Genomic DNA, 19,779 nt, shown 5'->3' on the forward strand with positions numbered 1-19,779 from the left:
ATATCTTCCATGGAGGTTTTTTTTTGTCCAATTAATCTCCAAGTAAACATTACACATTTCATGGCACACATCTGCTTTGCATCTTTTCTTGGACATTTCTTCATTACAAATTCAGTTGTGATGAAATTGTGTTTTCAGTACATGTCCAATGTGTTCACAGTACCCTCCTGTGAACATGCAGCTTCCAGGTCATATCCAGCCTTGCCCAAGTTTAGCCCTGCCAAATGGCACAGTTCTGGATGTGCCAGATGAATTCTGGACCTTTTTCCTTCTGCTTACAGATTATCACTTTGCCTAGAGACGTAACAGAAATAATTCACAGGCTATCCATGTATTTAGATTAATAAAAACTACTAAAGGAGATAACACCTGCAGAACTGGAGTGAACTTCAGTGTGTCTTCTGCAGCTTTTGGGACATACCAAGGCTACTAGCTTTAATAATGGAATTCAGAGCAGTACTGTAGCAGAAGAATTCTGGGCAGTAGAAGCAAGTCAGACCAACTGCTGCTCGGGGCTGCTATGGCTGATGTCCCTCTGTATGAAGACAATGTGAAGTAATTCAGATCATTGGGTAAACTGAATACAACCCATCAGGTCTAAGAGTATGTGTCCTTTTAAAATGACTGGGGCATTTTTGCTGATAGGTTTCTAGGAACTACTTAATTACAATACATTCATTGATTAGTTTATTCATAAACAATGAACTGCAGTTTACTTTTTTTGGTCATTTGAGCAAATTTAAACATTAGCCTCAGTCTCTTGCTTTGTTCACAGTAAATATGAGGTTGCAATTAGTATCACTTAGACATCTATTAATGAACAAAAGACTAATATGTGTATATCTTCCTGTTAAGAGTATTTTAATGAAATGAAGGAATACGGCCCCATCCACACACTCTGGTCAGCATCGGAAGAAGATATAGCAGACTCCCTAAAAGGTGTTGCCAGCTGCATCGACAAGTGTTGCAAGGCTACGGAGAAGCAAATGGCAGGGCTCTCAGAAAACCTGCTGCCGATTTTGCATGAATACGTTCTCTACAGTGAAATTCTGATGGTAAGGTTTCCTTAAAGATTGCTTATGACTGTATATAAAGTTTGGCTTAGTCCAGTGACAAACACTAGAAGAGAGTTTGATGAAACATTGATGAAAATGATTTTGCAGTCCCTCTGTTTACTGTTGTTACGAAACGTGCACAGCATAGGATAGCTGTCCGTTAACAGGGAATCCGGTTGGTCCTGTTGCCCTTGATAAGAGGCACCCCTTCCAGATGAGAAGAGCTTGGTAGTTTTGCATGGCAGGCAGCCCTTGGTAGCTGGGCTAAAGAGTGTCTGGTTTTGCCATCTTCAGAGCACTCTACATTGTAGCAGAGAGACGGGAACACAGAAAGGTTTGGGGAACAGCAGCTGAGAAAGACCTCCTCTGACACTGCTGAAATATGAACTCATCGAGTAACAGATTGTGTGGGGGAAAAGGAGTGAAGAGGTTTTTCCCTTTCTAGGAGATGTTCCTCAACTATGTTTTCTTTTTCCAGAACAGCAAGGAACTTCCAGTCCCTGTGCCATTATATAAGCACGTGTTAGTCTTTGCCTTAAGCTGATGCTCTCAGTTCCCTTTATGTACATATTTTTCTTACACTTGGAGAGAATGTAAAAAAACAGACTTCAGAATTGATAAACTCAGCGCTGATGGATAATCAACATAATTAAGTAACTGAATTCGGCATGTCATAATTCCTACTCTGCTGCCTCCAGAAAGCAGAAAATTTGTACAAACCCCTCTTTGTCTAGGTTTTGAGCAATGCAAGCTGCAGTATCTGTTCTTGCCTCTCTGCTGGGAACCCAGCTCCTACTGCAGTGGTTTCTGAGTAGGGGCAGGCCATGGGTAGAGCAAGATCCAAGATAACTCAGCCTTTGCTAGCACTGTGCAGAGCACTGCCAGTTTCTCAGTAAGGCTTAGCTACTGGGAGGTTAAGAATTACTGCTGCAATGACTGCTGTCCTTAAAACCAGCTTCACTGGAAGAGGGGCCATACAAAATGTCCTGTATCTCACAGGCCTCATTATTTATATGTACATGCAGGTAAATGGAGGTAGGTACTGCTTTGCTTGAAGGTCTGAAGAGATGACCGTCCTAGCTATTGCAGGTCTTCTTCCTCTCCCCCACTTCCAAACTAATTTTTCAGAATTTCTAAGCCTGTTATCCATGAGCCATCCCAGCCTTCAGGCTATTGAAGAGATGCTGCCTGCCCATTGCCTTCTAGTCTGCAGCCTGGCTCACCCTTTCTCAGGTGTTCTCTTTTGTCCAGAGCACAGAGAGGTTTCTCTGGACAAACCCCAGAGTGACTACCTGGCTCTTCATGCACACATTCCAAGTAGCTGTTGCCCATTGCTTTTTTTTCTGCTTGCAATGTTCTTGATGTAACACTTGCAGTGCAGAATTAGGCTGCCTTGAGGTCCTGTCTGGAGGAAAATCTTCCTCCAATAGCTCATTCCTGTTCTACAACTGTTTTTTTCCTTTCATTCGCCATGGATTTTTATTTTTCCTACAGTTTACTTCCCTCTCGCAGTTTGAGAGGGAACTACTAGTCATGATAAAAATACAACAGGGGAAGCCACACACTAGTAAAACCTGCTTTCAGAGGTGTGTTTAACCCCTCATCACAGGGACCTTTATGCAGTGCTGCCAAGATCATGCACAAATGTGCAGAAGATGTGGTCAATACAATACAATCCTTGTATTTTCCAGTCTTGGGATTTCAGCCTTAAACTGGGGAAAGAGATGAATTCATAGCTGAAATATTTACATCTGGACTGGCTCCTTCCTAACTGACTCACAGAACAAATCTGGGAAGTGCAGAGTACTGCTGTGCCTCAGGATACAAACTGCAGCAATAAATTGGTTATGGGTCCACATACAATTATTTGAGGGTTTTGTGGCAGGGTACCATTAAATATTACAGAAAAAAATCGTAAAAGTATAATAATATGTTTTAAAAACACAGTCCCTCTGTTTGCCATTAGAAGTCAGCACTTGTCTATGGTTGTAGCACATTAATATTAAAATCATTGGTTTTATCTTGTAATTTAAGGAGTATTTGTGATAAATTTGACAAATAGTCATTAAAATAGTTTTAAAAGAGGCAAAAGAAATAGTAAAAAAGAGAAAGCATTTGTAACATGAAGGAAAGCTGTTCCAGACATACTTGGTTTGCTTCTATGCTTACAGCTAAATATTTTCTGTATTTATCTAACCAAAAGATATTTTGAGCCTTCGAAATGTAGATTTATGAGCATTAGTATGTATCGCTAATTTATTACTCAGAATTGTCCAAAGTCAGGTTTACCAAATTTTTCTTGTGAGCACTTGTTCAAAAAGAAGCATTGAAAAATTATTTGAAAATTAACCTCCTAAATTATTCTATTGTGTTTGTTAAAGTGACAAGATTTCAAAGAGAACTCAGTCAAATAAGACAGCTAGAGAAGGTAGAGCTGCTTGTGCCCTGTGCTGTTTCAACATGCCCTATGCTAGAGGTGAATACTGAAAATCTCTTTAGTATATGCAGAAGAAGCAGTAAAACCAGTTGTGGCAAGGTAATGTAAAAGAAGGTTTTGAGATTTGTAATTATGTATGTCCTGCTTCTGATTTTTTTTCAAAAGGACTAAAGCCTTGCAATGTTTTTGCGAGATACACACACCTGAGTGTGCTTTTACAGATGAGAAAACTAAGGCAAAGAGAAATTTGTAAGGCTTCCTCAAGGTCACAGAGCAAATGAGCATCGGAAATGGAAATTTAATCTGTAATATCGTTCCTGTTTTGTAGTTTAACAAGTAACACTCCTTCCCCTTTCTAATTATTTTTGACATTATGCTAGAAATCCAATACCTCATAAGACAGTTTTAAAGGAGGAAATAATTACATATGCTGAAAATAAGCACATATATCAATGTTAGAACATCTGTTATGTTTATGATAATTTTATCTGATTTTACTGCACTACATTTAGCACTTACAAAATAATATTGGAGGTTAAAGTCACAATTTCAATAACGTCTGGTATACCATTTTTAGTCATTTATTCTACTTTATATTGTAACTTTTACTCAAAGAAGATACTTTTGTTCATGAGATTTGGCAAACTCATGTTGCTGTTTTAAAATATGAATATATAGTAAGTTGAGCTGATACTAAGTAAACTGCTGTTGCAGTTTTTCTCATACAACTCGCAATGATACTGTGTATGGCAGATTCTTGTGGCACTGATTTTGGATTTACTAAGATTCTTGAAAAACACGTAAGATAAAATACAGGTATTGAAAAATAAGTCTGCATAATTTTAAGATTTTTTTTGAGGAAAGTACATGTATCATGTCAAAATTATTAAATGGCACCATTCCGTGATCTTGCTTAATTTATTAAATAGCCAGTTGTTTGATGGTTTTCTGAATAGATGGCTAAAATTTGGTGCGGTTTACTTCCTTTTTTTTTCTCTTCTGTATTAAGGGTGTTTTGAAAAGGAGAGACCAAATTCAAGGCGAGCTCGACTCCAAAGTTGATGCTTTAGCCAATAAAAAGACAGAAAAGGATCTGGTGAGTATGTACGGAAAGCTGAAATCTTCTAGGCCTTATTCTAACTGCAAAAGACAATCCCCTGAAGAAAGCGTGTCCTCTGAAACCACGCTTTGTAACTGGATGGTGTCTCTGTAATTCCCATACTTATTCTGAAAAGGTTTGGACTTTGTAGCTATGCATTGCCAGGCAAAGGCAACCATGAGAGAGATGCAAAACTTCAGTAGATTGGCTGCTGGAGCAAAGGACTGGTAATAGTGGGTGACACTGTTTTGTCAACACAGACTGTACCGCAGCTTATTTTTAGCATTTCTGTTTACTTCCACACTAGGATTTAAAAGAAAGTAAGACTTGCTGCCATGCTCTTGTAGCTGCTGCTCCATTGATGTAGGAGAGGGAGAGGAGGTAGCTAGAATGAGCAAAGCTGTTCTTTAAACTTACTTAAAATAAGAAGTTCTGGATTCTGTTTTTTCAGGTTTCGGTCTTATCTGGTTGGGCCCAGGGATATTTTTTTACTTCCAGTATGACACTTTCATTCATTCTAGTGAAGTCAGACTGTAACTGGTAGCCCATGGGGGTAGGCATCCCCAAACCCATCAGCGAGGCTCAGCGGGCCGATTAAAAGGAACTTCTGGATGGGCATTGGCATTTTTTAAATTTTTGATTGTTTAGCTCTCCAGCCTAAATAATGTCCTTTTAGCACAGTGTTAACACAGTGTTATACAGTGTAAATAATATATTAAAATGACTAAATAATAATCACTGTAACTTTTTAGTACATCAAAGGAGAAAGTCCTTGACATTTCAGATACTTTTTATTAGGGTTGTTGTAATTAGCTTTCATGTAAAGATGAGCTGTTTAGATAGTTTTTGGCACTCAAAGTGGTTATTTTTATTTGATTTCTTGTCACTGAGCTGAATAAATAAGAATATATTATCACTGTCTGATATCTACAATGGCTATGGTATATTTTGTAACAATTTGCCTCTGTGTACTGCAGTGGGACAGTAAGTAAATACCTCTGTTTTTTTCCTGAAGTAGAAATTCTGTTTACTTGTATCTTATATTGTCCTCTCATTTCACTGCCTTTGTGTTCTCTAATCTGTTTTTGTTTCTCTGCTTCCTCTGCTGCTTCTCCTGTCCTTTGTCCTTAGTTTACGTATAAAGTTTGAAGCTGTTATAAAATGCACGGAGGATGGTAAGTTGGAGAAGCCCCCTAGGCTGGGAATTGGGGTAGCAATGGCAGGTCCTAGTCCTCTGCTGGCTGCAGGCCACCATATTCCTGTGCTGCCTTGTGAGGGCACTGGCAGACCCACTGCAGGCTCCTCCTGTAGCCTGTCCGTGTCCCCAGCACCCTGCCCCAGCACCCAGCAGCGCACGCTGGTTGCATTGCATGTGAAAGCACAGTATATATTAAGAATGATCCTTATGGGTCCCTTCCAACTTGAGATATTCTATGATTCTATGATTCTAAGAATTTATTCTGGCAGAAAGGAGTGTTATACGTCATTGCATAAGTTATTTGTATGCAGCTAGTTATATCAACTTTTCAATGTTGCATCCCTTTTAATCAGTACTTCCCATCTGTATGGTTTGTTGGCAACCTGCTAAAAACAGTTTGCACAGAGAGATTCAGCGATGAATTGCAATTTCATACAGCTTGTTTAGCAGCTAGTCTTATTGCTGTCCACCGTAGGGAAGGAAACATTGCCTGGCAGGACGTGGTCTTTTCAGAATGTGTTTCGGTTATAATCTGGTGGAGTCCTCAGACAAGGTGCAGGTACTCTCTTTTCCTGAACTGTTACAGAAGAAAAGGAGTATTTTTCCCTTTAGCATAGTATTGACCATGCCATGTTGATTTGATACTGACAATGGTTTACTCCATGATGAGATGTTTGTACTCGCTTCTAGTAAAATTCTGAGATCAGTTTGCACAACCTGGTCTTTTTTCACTGCTTCTGTCTTTCCAAAACAGTGTTTACAGTTTTGTAACTGTTACAGTGTGATTACCCAGGTGTTCCGATCTTTGCTTTATCTTCCCAACCGCTCTATTTCTCACTCATTTCAACAAATCCTGTTTCTGAGAGCCTGATTCTCCTTGCAGTCTCACGAGAGCAGTAAAACAGATGTCTGTTAGTCTAATCTGATCATAAAATCCTGTGTTCTCTAATTGAGTGGCAGCTGTATCCTGAAGACTTTTTCTATTAATGATAGTTTGGCCACAGAGAATACACCATTATTTTTAACCATTCAAGTAACTTAACTTAATCAGTTTTTTACTGTGTTTTAATTTTTATTATGTCTTGAAATATTTTGCTGATATTTCTAACCAGACTGATTTCAGAATAAAAGGTGGTCATAACACAGGTGCTGTTACTGGAATTGGTGTCAAACACTGAGTTTGGCTGTATTTGCACATTTCTATTCCTAAGCAGAACTCGGGTAGCTTCTAATGATCTCATAGATGTCAGATTGAACTTGTCAGTGCAATCCAGTAGCCAGAAATTCTGCTGACAATGAGTGGCATGAACTGTAATCTCATCTGAAGTACATTTCCACCATAGATAAGGAATCTCAGACTGTCATTAGAGCTGATAAAAGGCTGTGAGATCTTCAGCATTGGTCACCAAAACATTAAATGATTTAACAAACAGGAGGTTATACAGCAGGAGAATACAAAACATCCCCAAGGTCAGTGCAGCTGAAGTAGGCTGAATCGCAAATTAAACCTTACAAGATGTCAGGCTCATTGGCTGGGAAAAAATGTTTTCTTGAGCTGTGCTTCTGCCACTGGGCTTTTAGAAAGCTGCTTGTGGTGCTGCTAAAAAGCCAAAACCTTGTCTCCCACTCCAAAAATTGGTCCACAAAGAAGGCAGTTGTTCAGGGTATGGAAGGTTTGAAGATTGTGATTTTGGATGCAGGCTCTGACAGAGATATTTGGGAGGACTTTGGTGTCCTCCTGCTTATCTAGACCTTTCTTACCTCCAGAGCTCTGGCTGTAAAGATGTTGGAGTTTGTGGCTCCATCGCTCCCATGCTCCATTCTGAAGGCATACACAGCAATGCTAGTGCATCCATCTGTGATTTGGGAGTTTTTAACAGTTTTGGTACTGCCACTAGTGCTAATAGTAATTCTGACAAAAGGTTGGTATAATGTGCTCTGACAGAACCAGATAAGCATTAAATGCTAGCTTAAGGATTCTAGTGTTCAGGCTTGAAACTAAATAGTAAAGAGATGAAATGCTGAATCTATCACATTCTGAATAAATCTTGTTTTAACTCCAGGCTAAAAACGGTTAGTATCACCGAGCTGTAGGATTAATTCATGTAGCAGGTAGAAATTCATGCTATTTTGCATAGTGAGATAGTGTAAAATGCTGTGTCACTTACCAGGTAAATTGGCTATTGGGCCAAGTCTCTTTGGCTATGGGTCACACTGTTCATGTCTGGTAGTGCTCTGCCCTGGCAGTGTCTGGCTCCCACCTTCCCGTCCCATGATCCGATGTCTGATTAGCACTGTGCTGTCCTTCTCTGGGGATCACTGACGTGAGATTTAATTTATCACACTAGCTGCCTCAGTGAAATCAATGTAAGAAAATGGATTCAGAATCATATTTAATTTGCAGGATAAATTATTACAATTTACACCTTGTAAATGAGGAGCACACTAGGTAGATGTTTTTGTCAAGACCAAGCCATTCTTCTTTGATTTCTGCTGTCATGGCAGCTGAAGACGGTGGCATTTATGTTTCTTTTCAGTTGTGAAAAAGTAGATCTTAAACCTCTCTACTTGAGATGATGAAGTGTGGCATAATGCTGTCTTTAGACCTTAAGTCCAACCCTTGCCTCGATACAATACACAGTTTCTTTGGGGCTTTACAGGGTGATGTTTAAACCGCATATCCAGGCAGGGATGTAAAACAGAGTCTGCCTGTCCACATCACGTTGTGACTACATCGTGGAAGAAATTCGTAGTTCCTAGAAAAGGCAAGACAAAACCAAATGTCTTAAAGATATGAAGAATGAGGCAAGGGGAAGCTGCTGCAGCCAGGACTTCTAAGTCAGAGAAATTTCTTTACGTGTATAGCCTAGCTCGTTCCCATATAGGGACTTTTTTCTTGCAAAAGCAGAAAATGGCTTCAACTGCCTTTCCTACTCTAAATCATCTAAAAATATTCACTGTTTTCAGTATTCTGTGTGCATTCATTTTTGCTATTTGAAGGAAAGGCAATTAACTTGGGACATGCCCAAGATACCGAATCCAGCTGCCTGTAATTCCTTTAAAGGTAACTTCTCCACATTTAAACTTTGGATTAACCTTTTCATATTGAATACAGTGTTGGTAGTTGAAATTACCCTTGTCCATAGTTTGATTACTGGTCTGGCTAGCTAGTTGAATGTGGGTTTTTCAGTAAAATAGAAACAATATTTTGCATTTTGTTCTTTGATTAATAACCAGTATTTCATTAATCTAGAAGTGTGGCAAGGAAAATCAGTGTAGAAATAAAGTCTAACTAAAAATGTTTATTCATCTGTGTATCGTGGAATATGGAGAAAGTCCATTCAGATGAAATTTTCAGTTTTACTAGCTAACGAGTTTTTGGCTACTTTAAGAGCTGAAGGATTCTAGTATGTCAAACTGAATTGGGATCTGTGGTTTGTGAATTAAGTGTTGGGCTCCGTTTCCATGACCATTTCAGGCAGTGCTGCTTAGTTTGTTTCTGATGGCGGCAGCACTGCCAGCTGTTGCACTGGAACACTGTCCTCCCTGCATGGTTCAAGCTGGAAAGCCAAGACTTTCCACGTGCTGCTCTTTGACATTTCTGCATTCTGCCAATAGCCCAAGCATTCCTTGGAAATCCTGGAAGTTAATCCTGGAATCCTGAAGTTCATACCAATGAAAGCACCAGCTCTGCAGAGAGCACGAGGAGCTATCCAACTTTACAGGGGTGTTGTATGAGGCAAAACCAATTTGCCTGACAGCAGAATACAAGGAAGAAGAGGAGGGTGTATGGGACCTGAGTTGCAATGGAAACAGTACAAGGAGATTAACTTTTCCTGCTTGATGTTCCTTATTGGTGGTGTTTCTGCCTGACCTCCCTCCTGTTGCAGACAGTCGCTGTGCAGTCCCAGCAGATGAATTTGCCCTGTAGCTGCAGAAGACATACCTCGTTCTGTGACTGGGTGCCAGCCAGAACTGACACAGCTGATTAGTAAATGACAATAGGTAACAAAATTATTGAGAGGACTGGAAGACTCATTAAAGAGAGGGCCTCTGTCCACTTCCTCATTCCCATTAGCTGAAAAGTCACTTTGTGCATCTACAGTAATTAGAAGAAAATAATGTCTGTAGAGTAGCCCTCAAGGTTTTTGATCCTGGATTGCTGTGAAAGAGTTTATTCTCTGCAGAAGTCCTTTGATTTAATTTCTTTCTCTGCTTCTGTATTTCTCTCTCCCTCACATGGTCACACAGAGGTTAGTTCCACAAGAAAAGATTGCTAGGTGACAGGCAAGAATCAGAAAGGTTGTGCTTTTGATTTCTGCTGTCTTCTCCCCATTCTGGTTTCCTCTGAGGTTATCAAAGCTTGTGTCAGGGTTTTCTCAGTTTTTCTGGCCAAATCTAATTTGCATAGTTGATTCTGCTTCAGTAAAGCCCTCTATATTTTCCTTTTTAGATGCATTACTGTCAAGTACTAGTGAAGAGGTGCCAGAGTCTGTAACTTCTCAGTCAATAAAAATACCTTCAGCAACACTTTAATTCTGGTCTAGAATTGCTGTTATTAATATTTCAGAAATTATACTGAGTTATTAATTAAGAATAAAATTTAAATTTATCCCTGGGGAATGATTTTCTGTGCTAAGTTAAATACCACCCTTGGTTCTGCAGTTCTGTTTGTCTGCAATACAATCACTTGATTTCAATCACTTTTGAAATGGTGACTTTACTAATATTTTTTAATGTTTACAATTCACATTTAGTTCTCAGAAGAGATTGGGAAACTTGAAGACAAAGTCGAATGTGCCAATAATGCTCTGAAAGCGGATTGGGACAGGTGGAAGCAAAACATGCAGTGTGATATGAGATCAACATTCACTAATGTGGCTGAGAATAATCTCCGTTATTATGAAGAGGTAAAACACTTTCTCATAGCAATGTTGTTTTTTAATTGATTATGTCAGTGCAGAAGTGCATGGGTTGTCTGTAAAGAGGAATTTTTGCATTTTAGTTCAAACCTGTATTAACTTCAGCATCAGTTTTTGCAGGAAGAGGGAGGCAGTTTTCCTTAATTTGACACATTTCAAGGAAAACGTATTTTATTTGTGCCCAAGTGGTTGATCCTGAGTTCATCATCGACAGAGGGCACTCTTGTTTTACTAACCACAACAATTTGGAACATATTTTTCGGTTCAATGTCAGCTGCTGTATTTCAGTTTAGAAACCTTTTGATGCAACTGCTCGAAGAAGCCTTCTGGAAAGCTCAAACTTGTGTAAATGATCTTGTATGAGGAAAATGTTTAAATGTGATTCCCTTTCAAACAGCACATTCAGGAAGTCCTCGTTGTTATTTCTCTAAGGAATTGTCTTTCGTGACATAATCAGACTTTACCAGGATAAAGAAGAACAATACAATTTTGAGAAGTCAGTATGAAAAGCTTATTGCACTTTTAAAAAAAAATACAAATGCTGCAAGTGTATACAATTAATAAATTGAATCTTTTTATAATTGAAACTTACTACTTCAGAAAGAAAGAAAAGTGGGTTTTGATTTTTATTTTCAACTCAAATGCCACAGCTTATATTCTTGGTAAGAATTCCCTTTTACAAGAATATATACTAAGAAAGAGAACTTGAAAACATGTGACAAGATATGTTAAGCATTCTGAGAGGTTTCTTCATGGGGAACATGTTGTTGATTGAAGTGCGCATTTTGAAAATATCCCAGATGTCTTGAATTTTTTTTAAAGAATTTCTCCTTATTTTGGGAAAAAAATTGGAATACACTAAGCCATCTATTAATCGTAAATTAGTAATTTTCACAGATATATGTTTCTATCTGTAACTTCCAATCCTGTATTCTGAACTTTTCTGGATTGCCTGTTAGCCAATGACAGTGTCCTGATTTTACAAATCAGTTTGTTAAAACATAATTGAAAAGACAGAGCTCTTGATCATCAAGTCTAATTAATTAACATACAGTCTGTGAGATGCACGGACATTGACAATCTGTTGTTACATATTAAGATCAAAATATTTTCTGAAATCAGGCAACAAGCTTTTGGCATCCTCTCACATTTTCTTCAGTTATTGATGATCTCTGACTTCTATATCAGCAATACGTATGTTAAAATGATGCTAAATATATTGGAATATTTTGTTAACGAATTATTAGCTAGATTAAAACACAAAAATAATTCTTTGGTTCTCTTTCCTGTCTAGAAATGCTTTTTGATGAATTAGAATTTTAATTCAGAATGCCAAAGCTTGTACTGTACATGAAATTACTATCATTAAGTCACAAACTGCAGAAAATGGTGCGGTTATCTCGGTAACTGCCAGTGGTTCTTCTTAAATAGCCTCTAAAATACTGGACAAATTGGTTTATACTGAGACGTTATTCTTTGTAGGTGCTTTTCTTGAATATCGTAATCTGCATAAAATATTTCTGCTGTTACATCTCGGTAGATCTAGATTTTAGAAAAAAGTACCTTATCTTACTGCAGCGATTGCAATAATAGAAAACATTGTGCTAACTGTATCACTCCTTGTTTGCAAAGTGAGGGCTTACCAATTTTTTCCTGTTTTGTCAGAAAATCATTATCTAAAAAATGGCATTCAAGAGAATTTGATAAAATTAATATTTAGATTGGGAGTTTTGATCTAAAATATGCATGTTTATTTGAGACTTGTGGTTAATGCTGATGGTTAATTATTGAGAAGTGATCACTGTCAGAGGCCCTTACATTACAAACTACGGGTGTGTAATGCACTCCTGAAAACAGCAGAAAAAGAAGCCCTAGCATCTGCTTTCGCTATTTGGAAGTGAAACTTCAGGACGGGAATCTCAGAAACCTGAGAATCAGAATATAATTTTCATGCTTTCAGTAGAAAACAAAACCCTACCTTAAAGATGATAGTTTGAGTCTCATTCATTAAACTCATGCACAAACACAGTGCCTGTTACAGTGTTTTTCACTTGTTCAGTCTTTACTTGCATCATCAATGTTCTCTCTCATGTCCAAAGTTAAATTACTCGTTCATGCTTTTGATGCACCATTTGCTGCTTACTAAGCCTTTTCTCGTTGTAGCATCCCTCATTTTATTTCTTGCCTTTTTTTCCCCAAAGCATGTTCTGTGCGTGCTCCCAGGCACCATGGATGCCATGGATATGATTCAGTTGCCCAGCTCTTCTGCCCATCTCCTATGAGGAATCATCTCCTGCTTTTTAACTCAGTCACTACCTGCTTCTCCTCCTTTCCACAGCTTTCCCCCTGTCCCAGTTCAACTCCTATTCTTGCCTCTCCACAAGCCGTGTCCCGTTCCCTTCTCTATGGCAACATTTCACTGTGCTCCTCATTATTCCCCAGTCTTGCTGACTTCATTTCTCAGGTGCACAACCTAACCAGGAGTCTCTCCTGATAGTGGCCTTTCTCTGCATCTCTTACATTTCTGAGAACTACAGAGTAATGAGAGACAGACATCTCATGTTTTCTGGTGGCTTTTGCAGTAGAGAATCCAGTCCTTAAAGGCTGTATAAAATTCAAGCCAGTGTGATCAAGTACAACATAGCAGTGTGTCAAAGTACACTAGAATTTCTAAAATGTTATTTCCTCTTTGTCACAATATGGGGAAAATTTTTCCTTAATTGTAGTTGCCTAAGGATTCTGCTGTCAACTTGTCAAGCATCACTTAACTAGCATAAAAAAGTGTATCTCCCTTAAGCTGAATTAATGTTCACGTTACATGGAGTGCTACTTTAATGTGTTACCTGTAATTATATTTCTCCAGATTTACTAATTCAAAACAAGTAGAGGTAGTTCTGTAGCCTTCCAGTTTATTGACTATCTACATTTAATATAACTGAATAAGAAGCGTTCCTTTGTTTCTACCACTGTGGAATCGCCAATCTCTTTGTGTGTCTCAATGCTGTGGTAACAAAGACACTGATTAAAGCCCAGTGTTGCAAATTTACAGGGTGCTCCTATGCAGACCTATGAGAATGAAGGCTTAAATACAATGTCATTTAGTAGCCAAGAATTACCGTGACTGACCAATCATTTGGTGTTGCTGTAGCTGGTCTCAAGAGTTCATAGAGTTCTCTACTTCCTTTACTTTGCTTCTGGAAAAGAGTTGAATACATGCTTAAGTCTCTCTGTATTCCACAAAGGCCTAAAGCCAATAACATACTGTATTAATAATGACTGTGAGTGCATTGCTGAAATAGGGAGGATTTTCTGAAACAATATGAAAAGGTTTTGATTTTTAAAAATTCAGAACCGTACTCCTATTTCTGAAGTAAATAGCATTGATTTGTTTGCCTTACAGAGAAAAGTTCTTGAATGAAGTATGTGTTAACACCATACCATTTATTTTATTCCTTTTCCCCATGCCTTAGGTGTGACACTATTATCTGAAATAGCACACCTTAGTCCAAAGACGTATCTGCCAAGCAGTTGAAATCACAAACTGTCCACAGGGTGGAGCTTACAGCTGAGAAAGTGGATTGCCACCAGGAGTATTTTCATTAAGATAGGTATAGATATTCTGCAGAGCCCTAAAGATGCAGTATTACTAAAACCAAAACAAGATAACAAAGTTATTGGTGGTGGTGGCGGTGGTATTATTATTTAGCTAGCACGTCTGAAGTGTTCCTGGTACAAATTAGCAAAACCAAACCAGCAATGTTGAACTCTGGCTTCAAAGAGCAATTAAACATTTACTAAATTTTTCCTTTTGTTTTTCTCAAGTGTTTACTATAGTCTCTAGGATATTTACAGCATCAAAGAAAAAGAAACACTTTAATTTTTCTCAAGTGTTTACTATAGTCTCTAGGATATTTACAGCATCAAAGAAAAAGAAACACTTTAATTTTTCTCAAGTGTTTACTATAGTCTCTAGGATATTTACAGCATCAAAGAAAAAGAAACACTTTAATTTTTCTCAGCAAAGAACTTTGTTAACCTAGTCTATTCAGAAAAAACACCAGAATAAGTGGCTAGATTTTGCAGTCCGATCCAAAGACTAATTAGACATTATAAATGCAGCAAATATACCAGAGTTTGGTTTTCCACTGCTCATGAGGCACTCTAGAAGATTGGGTTTTTTTCATAATGTAGGATGATATTTAATTAGTTTTGGCATTGAAAGAACATGTTTTTTTCTTGTGCATAGATAAGCTTTTGCTTTAAAGCGTAGCCTCTAATTTTATTTTTCTCATGTCAAACTAATCCTGTTAAACCTTTGCAGCTTAATCAGATAAAAAGCTGAAGTTATCTTTGATATAGCGAGATTCTTGTTCATATTGACACAACTTACTCTTTTCTAAAAATATAAGTAATTTCCTGATTTTCTTAACTATTTCAAGCATAATTTAGTTTATTTCTGTGACCTACATTGTTGTACAGGCATAAATTGATCCAAAAGATTCATTAGGGCAAAACAATACTCCTTCCCCGCTACAGCAACTCCCCTCTAACTCCAAAGCCCTTATGTACCTCTACAAGCTGTAGAAAAATAGATTAGATTTGTTGTTTGCCCTAGAGGCCTCTGTAGTGATGCATTTAACTAGACATTTGTTTGTGTAGCAAAAATTTAGCTGCTCATGCATGTTGATCACATCCTACCTTAGCAATGCCTGGGAATTTAGCTAACAAATTTCATGTGATTTTCAAAAGCTCCTACATGGCTGAGCCAGCCTCTGTGCATGTCGCTTCAAAGCCAGGATCCATCTTTGAACCCTCATTCACTTAAACCATAAAAATTTCTTCTAAATACTTGTAGGAAGACTTTTTTTTATAGTGGGAATCAGTATTTCTATGCACTCTAGTTTTGGTTTCCTTGCACCCAGAAACTGTGAAAGTATTTTTTGTCTCTCTCTCTGACACACACAAGACTTCATTTTCAGATTCTACTCCAGAAAATGGCATCATAAATGACATTTTTAAGGTATCAACCATGGGAAACAGGGAACTGGAGCAGAAACACATGTGGCGTGTTACCCACTGCTTCTATTATCATCCCTACTACACGTTCTATTTTTGTATCTCCTTTTTAGTTAGATATGCAATTGTACTACATGAAAACCTTTTTGCTGTTTTTTCTAAAAATGATGTTGCAGAATAGATGTGTGACCTGCAGTAGTAATCAGAGTATTTTAGGTAAAGTAGCCATATTTAAGCTCGTGCTATTTCATTTTTAGGCTTTTTTATGTCTTCCGCCGGGCTTTTACAAGTAATTGGATTATGAATTTCAATCCTATGCATGCACATTTAATTTCCTGGGTTTGGTTTTTCTTTTTCTTCCCTTTCTGTCTCCTTTGTGAAAGCTGGCTGATCCTCTATTTAGATCTCTGTTTTCAACCTCCCAGGAGAATGAAGTAAAATCATTCTATAATAGTGTGGAAGTATACATCACTAACGAAATGTCGTTTATGCAGTTCATGCTTCACAATATAAAAAGCTTGAGCCTAAGGCACAGAGACCTAGTTTTGTTTTGGTATGGTTAATTATAAAACTTGTCAGCAGCACTGTGATGTCTGACAGTGAAATGAGCCTCCATTGCTCTTACATTTTGGAAAATGTGTTTTGGTTATATAAATGAGGATAAATTAAAAACTGAATAACTTGTGTAACTGAAAAAAATGCTTTGCATCTTTGTCTGGAAAGACTTCAGTACATTGTATCTATCTGGTTAAGCAACATACTGTGATTGCATTTTAACACGTGCAGTTTGGCGCAGTGTTGCAAAGATAACAGAAAGCCATTTTTACATTCCAGCCAGTGTTGATACATGTATTTTAATTCACATTACTGAAATTACAGAATGACAAAACACAGAGTTACATGGTATAAATTAAACTGTGGTTCAGAAAAAAAACATCAGTCATTGCCAACAAAAGACTCTTCAAGAAACAGTGATCATTTCTTGTCCCACACCTAGAAAAAGCCTAGGAAAAAACATGCCTTGCAGCTTTCTAGGATGGTAATCCAGGCTGGTCTCTAGCAAACAGAAATCTGAGTCTGAGTGCCACAGTGAAGACACATTGCTAGCAGCTGCCTCACTGACATTTTAAAACCAAGATGCCACCTTCCAGTTCAAGCATCTCAGATAGATTCAGCTGCCAGTGTCACATGAAGTAGGGGAGAATCTAATGATCAAAATTTGAAGGCTGTATACAAAAGGTAAAAAAGACCTTTTAAGTCAGAAATCAGTTCCAACACTTGCAGATCACTGTTCATGCTAGTACTATTTTCATCGTTGCTCCCTGATTTTATATTTACCATTTCAAAATAACATTTCTCCAAAAAGTCAATGAAGAAAGCAGATTTCCACATGAATCTTATCTTGTTATTCCTCTCTTTTCACAGTAATTCAAACCTTAGATGTGCTCTGAACAGCAGCATAATGTTGTTGTGTGCAAAAGCAGCAGAAGTTAGTTGGAGATTTTGTCAGCCAGATCAGAAAAGAAAGATTGGGGGAGTAGATTCATGGTTTCCGTAGTCTAGGAAAATATATGAATAACAGGAACAGTCTCTAACATGCCTGATAATGACCAAAAACCTATGCAGAAATAAGCTCCTGCATACTTTTTTCTTTGTGATCTCTTAGGTCAGGCAGCTGTTTTAACTCTCACATTATCTTGCAGACCCACATCTTCTACTTTTTTATGTCTTCAGATTCATAATCACTGCTGACTTTTGTTCGCTTCTTCTTGTTACTTTTGTCACCCATAATTTTACGGGTATCCCTGGTTCTGCGTCATGGATTCCCCCCACTCCGGTCATCCTGTGTGTGTCGTCTTCATTTTGCTCTTTGAGCTTATACTTTAACATTATTCGTGACTATCAGATCCTCCCACTTGTCTGCTTGCACATAGATATGCAATAATACCAGGACCTAGGCTTTTTAATGTAATATGATTAAAGCTACATATTTAACAGCAGAGTTTTTAAGTCATTCACTAGAAATGTCTAATAAGACAGAGGCAGGTGGTTGTAAGTTCAAGCAGCATGAATACTAGCGTATTTTCCATGTCTCCTAAGCAATGACAGAAGGATGCTAGATACTTCATTGTAGCTGGGCATAGCAAATGACTGTGGCTTGAATACTTATGACAAAAGTTTTCACTTAGGAAATGATGCTGTTTTCAGGGTACTGATTTAATTCAAAGTTCAGATAAATGGAGTATGCTGTCCAGGTTTTAATTTAAAGAAGATATTTCCTGAGAAATTTCAGAAGACTTATTTATTGTGAATATTTCAGATTCTTCATGAAAAAAATTGTGTACAGTAAGTAGTAAATAAGCTGCATTGTCAAGAGCAATAGGTATGAGTGTGTAAGTCAAAATTTTATTAGAACATTTCCATTTCAACGTTTTTTTTCAATAGCATAACAACAATAAAATTATTGCATGAATTTGCCTGCCCTGTTCTAATGACAGACTTGAAATAGTGGAAAGCTGGTACTTTGGGTTACAAGCATCAGCACACCATGGGTTACTAGTGATAGCCTTGCCATGACTCTCAACACTAATCTATGATTTATACTCGTTTGCCAAGCTGCCAACACTCATTTAAGCAAAACTGAACCAAAGTCATTTGGGGATATTTTTCTTTTTCTTTTCATTTTACTGCCTACAGTCTTGGTGCTTCAAATAAAAAAATCAGTTTGTACAACTATAAATACATTTTTCCGTGAGGAGAGAAATGCCACTTGTTGGAAGGATGACAATTTCCGCACTCCTCACCCCCTGCCTTTCTGGTCCCATTTCTTGCCCATTACTCAGGGGAGAAATGAATTCTCTGTGTGTTTAGAAAAAAACTGTTTTAATTTAACTTGGAAAGAAAATTGGGTATACAATAGGAATCCAGAGGGATTACAAGGGAACTGTGCCTGACAGTGCGCTTTCTATTTGGAAGAGATCTTTGCCTGTAACTAAAGGGAGAGATTAAAGAAGAGCATAATTAATGTTAGCATCTTCCATGCTAACACATACAATTACGATGCTCACACTGTGCGCTTCTCATTATGTAAAAGTGACCTTTACAGCTCACTCAGCACGTTGGCTAACATTTTGCATATCACTGAGCTGCCTAGGAAACCATATTTTGCTCTTACCATAGTCCCACAAAAGCAGCTTGTGACAATGCGTATGTATTCTGCTTTTTTTTCTTTTTCTTTTTCTCCTTGGCTACCAGTTTTACAGAAATCTATCTGCTATATTCATATGTATCTGTGTGTTTTTTTTAAGTGCCTTGCTACATGGGAGTCCTTCCTAGCATCTCAAACAGTGGATCTTCATGTGGAAGAAGATTCTGAAGATAGGCCTTGAGTAATATCTCTGCTCGAGCTCTGCCTTTTCCATGCAGTTTCTCCCAACCAAAGAAGTGCTTTATACGAGATCAGATACATTATTAAATTTAACTGTTAAAAATCAGTGAAATGCAGGAAACCAGCTTATTGAAAACTCAGGTATTCTAGTCCTGAAATACATTTTGGAACGTGCTATATATTGCTTTATATTGCTTAGCTGTGATTTTACATATTTTTATGCAAGTGTTTGCATATAATTGTTTTCATAAATATTGCATAATTTGGATATAAAGTATTTTAAATATGTAAAAATAGCTCCATTTTAATAAAAAGTTTAATAAGGAAAGCTTGTCTTCCTTCTGTATCCTAGTCTTTAAGAAGTATTTTGGTATTTTAGCGTGCTTCTTATATTCTCTTTGTTGAGTAATTTCTTGTACTTGTAAAATTACCTAGCGTAGTCTTCAAGGAGCTCTACAGGATTATTTTAATAGATTGTGCTAGTCACTCGATGGCAACATGGTACGGAAAGATGCCGAACATGTTCTGTGAGTTTAATGCTGCTTTAAAGTACTGTTAATTCAGTTTTCAGTTTGCAGTATTTACATGTCTATTAAACATCTTCAATTTAACATTTTTTGAAGGATAAAGAAAAAACTGACAGTTCATGAAACAGACTGTTTCT

The 19,779-nt window shown here is 37.6% G+C and overlaps 1 protein-coding gene across 1 annotated transcript in view; it reads left to right on the forward strand.

Annotated features, from left to right (window-relative positions):
• SNX7 (sorting nexin 7) overlaps positions 1 to 19,438 on the forward strand; it is a 24,384-nt gene extending 4,946 nt beyond the window's left edge. Inside the window, exons 5-8 of the mRNA XM_009580375.1 lie at positions 856 to 1,055; positions 4,502 to 4,588; positions 10,547 to 10,699; positions 19,036 to 19,438. Of these exons, the coding sequence (XP_009578670.1) occupies positions 856 to 1,055; positions 4,502 to 4,588; positions 10,547 to 10,699; positions 19,036 to 19,116 (521 nt within the window). The 3' untranslated portion in view covers positions 19,117 to 19,438. The remainder of the gene's footprint in view (positions 1 to 855; positions 1,056 to 4,501; positions 4,589 to 10,546; positions 10,700 to 19,035) is intronic.
• Positions 19,439 to 19,779: the final 341 nt, after the last annotated feature.

This window comes from Fulmarus glacialis, unplaced genomic scaffold (assembly GCF_000690835.1).
Source record: "Fulmarus glacialis isolate BGI_N327 unplaced genomic scaffold, ASM69083v1 scaffold36886, whole genome shotgun sequence".
NCBI lineage: Eukaryota > Metazoa > Chordata > Aves > Procellariiformes > Procellariidae > Fulmarus > Fulmarus glacialis.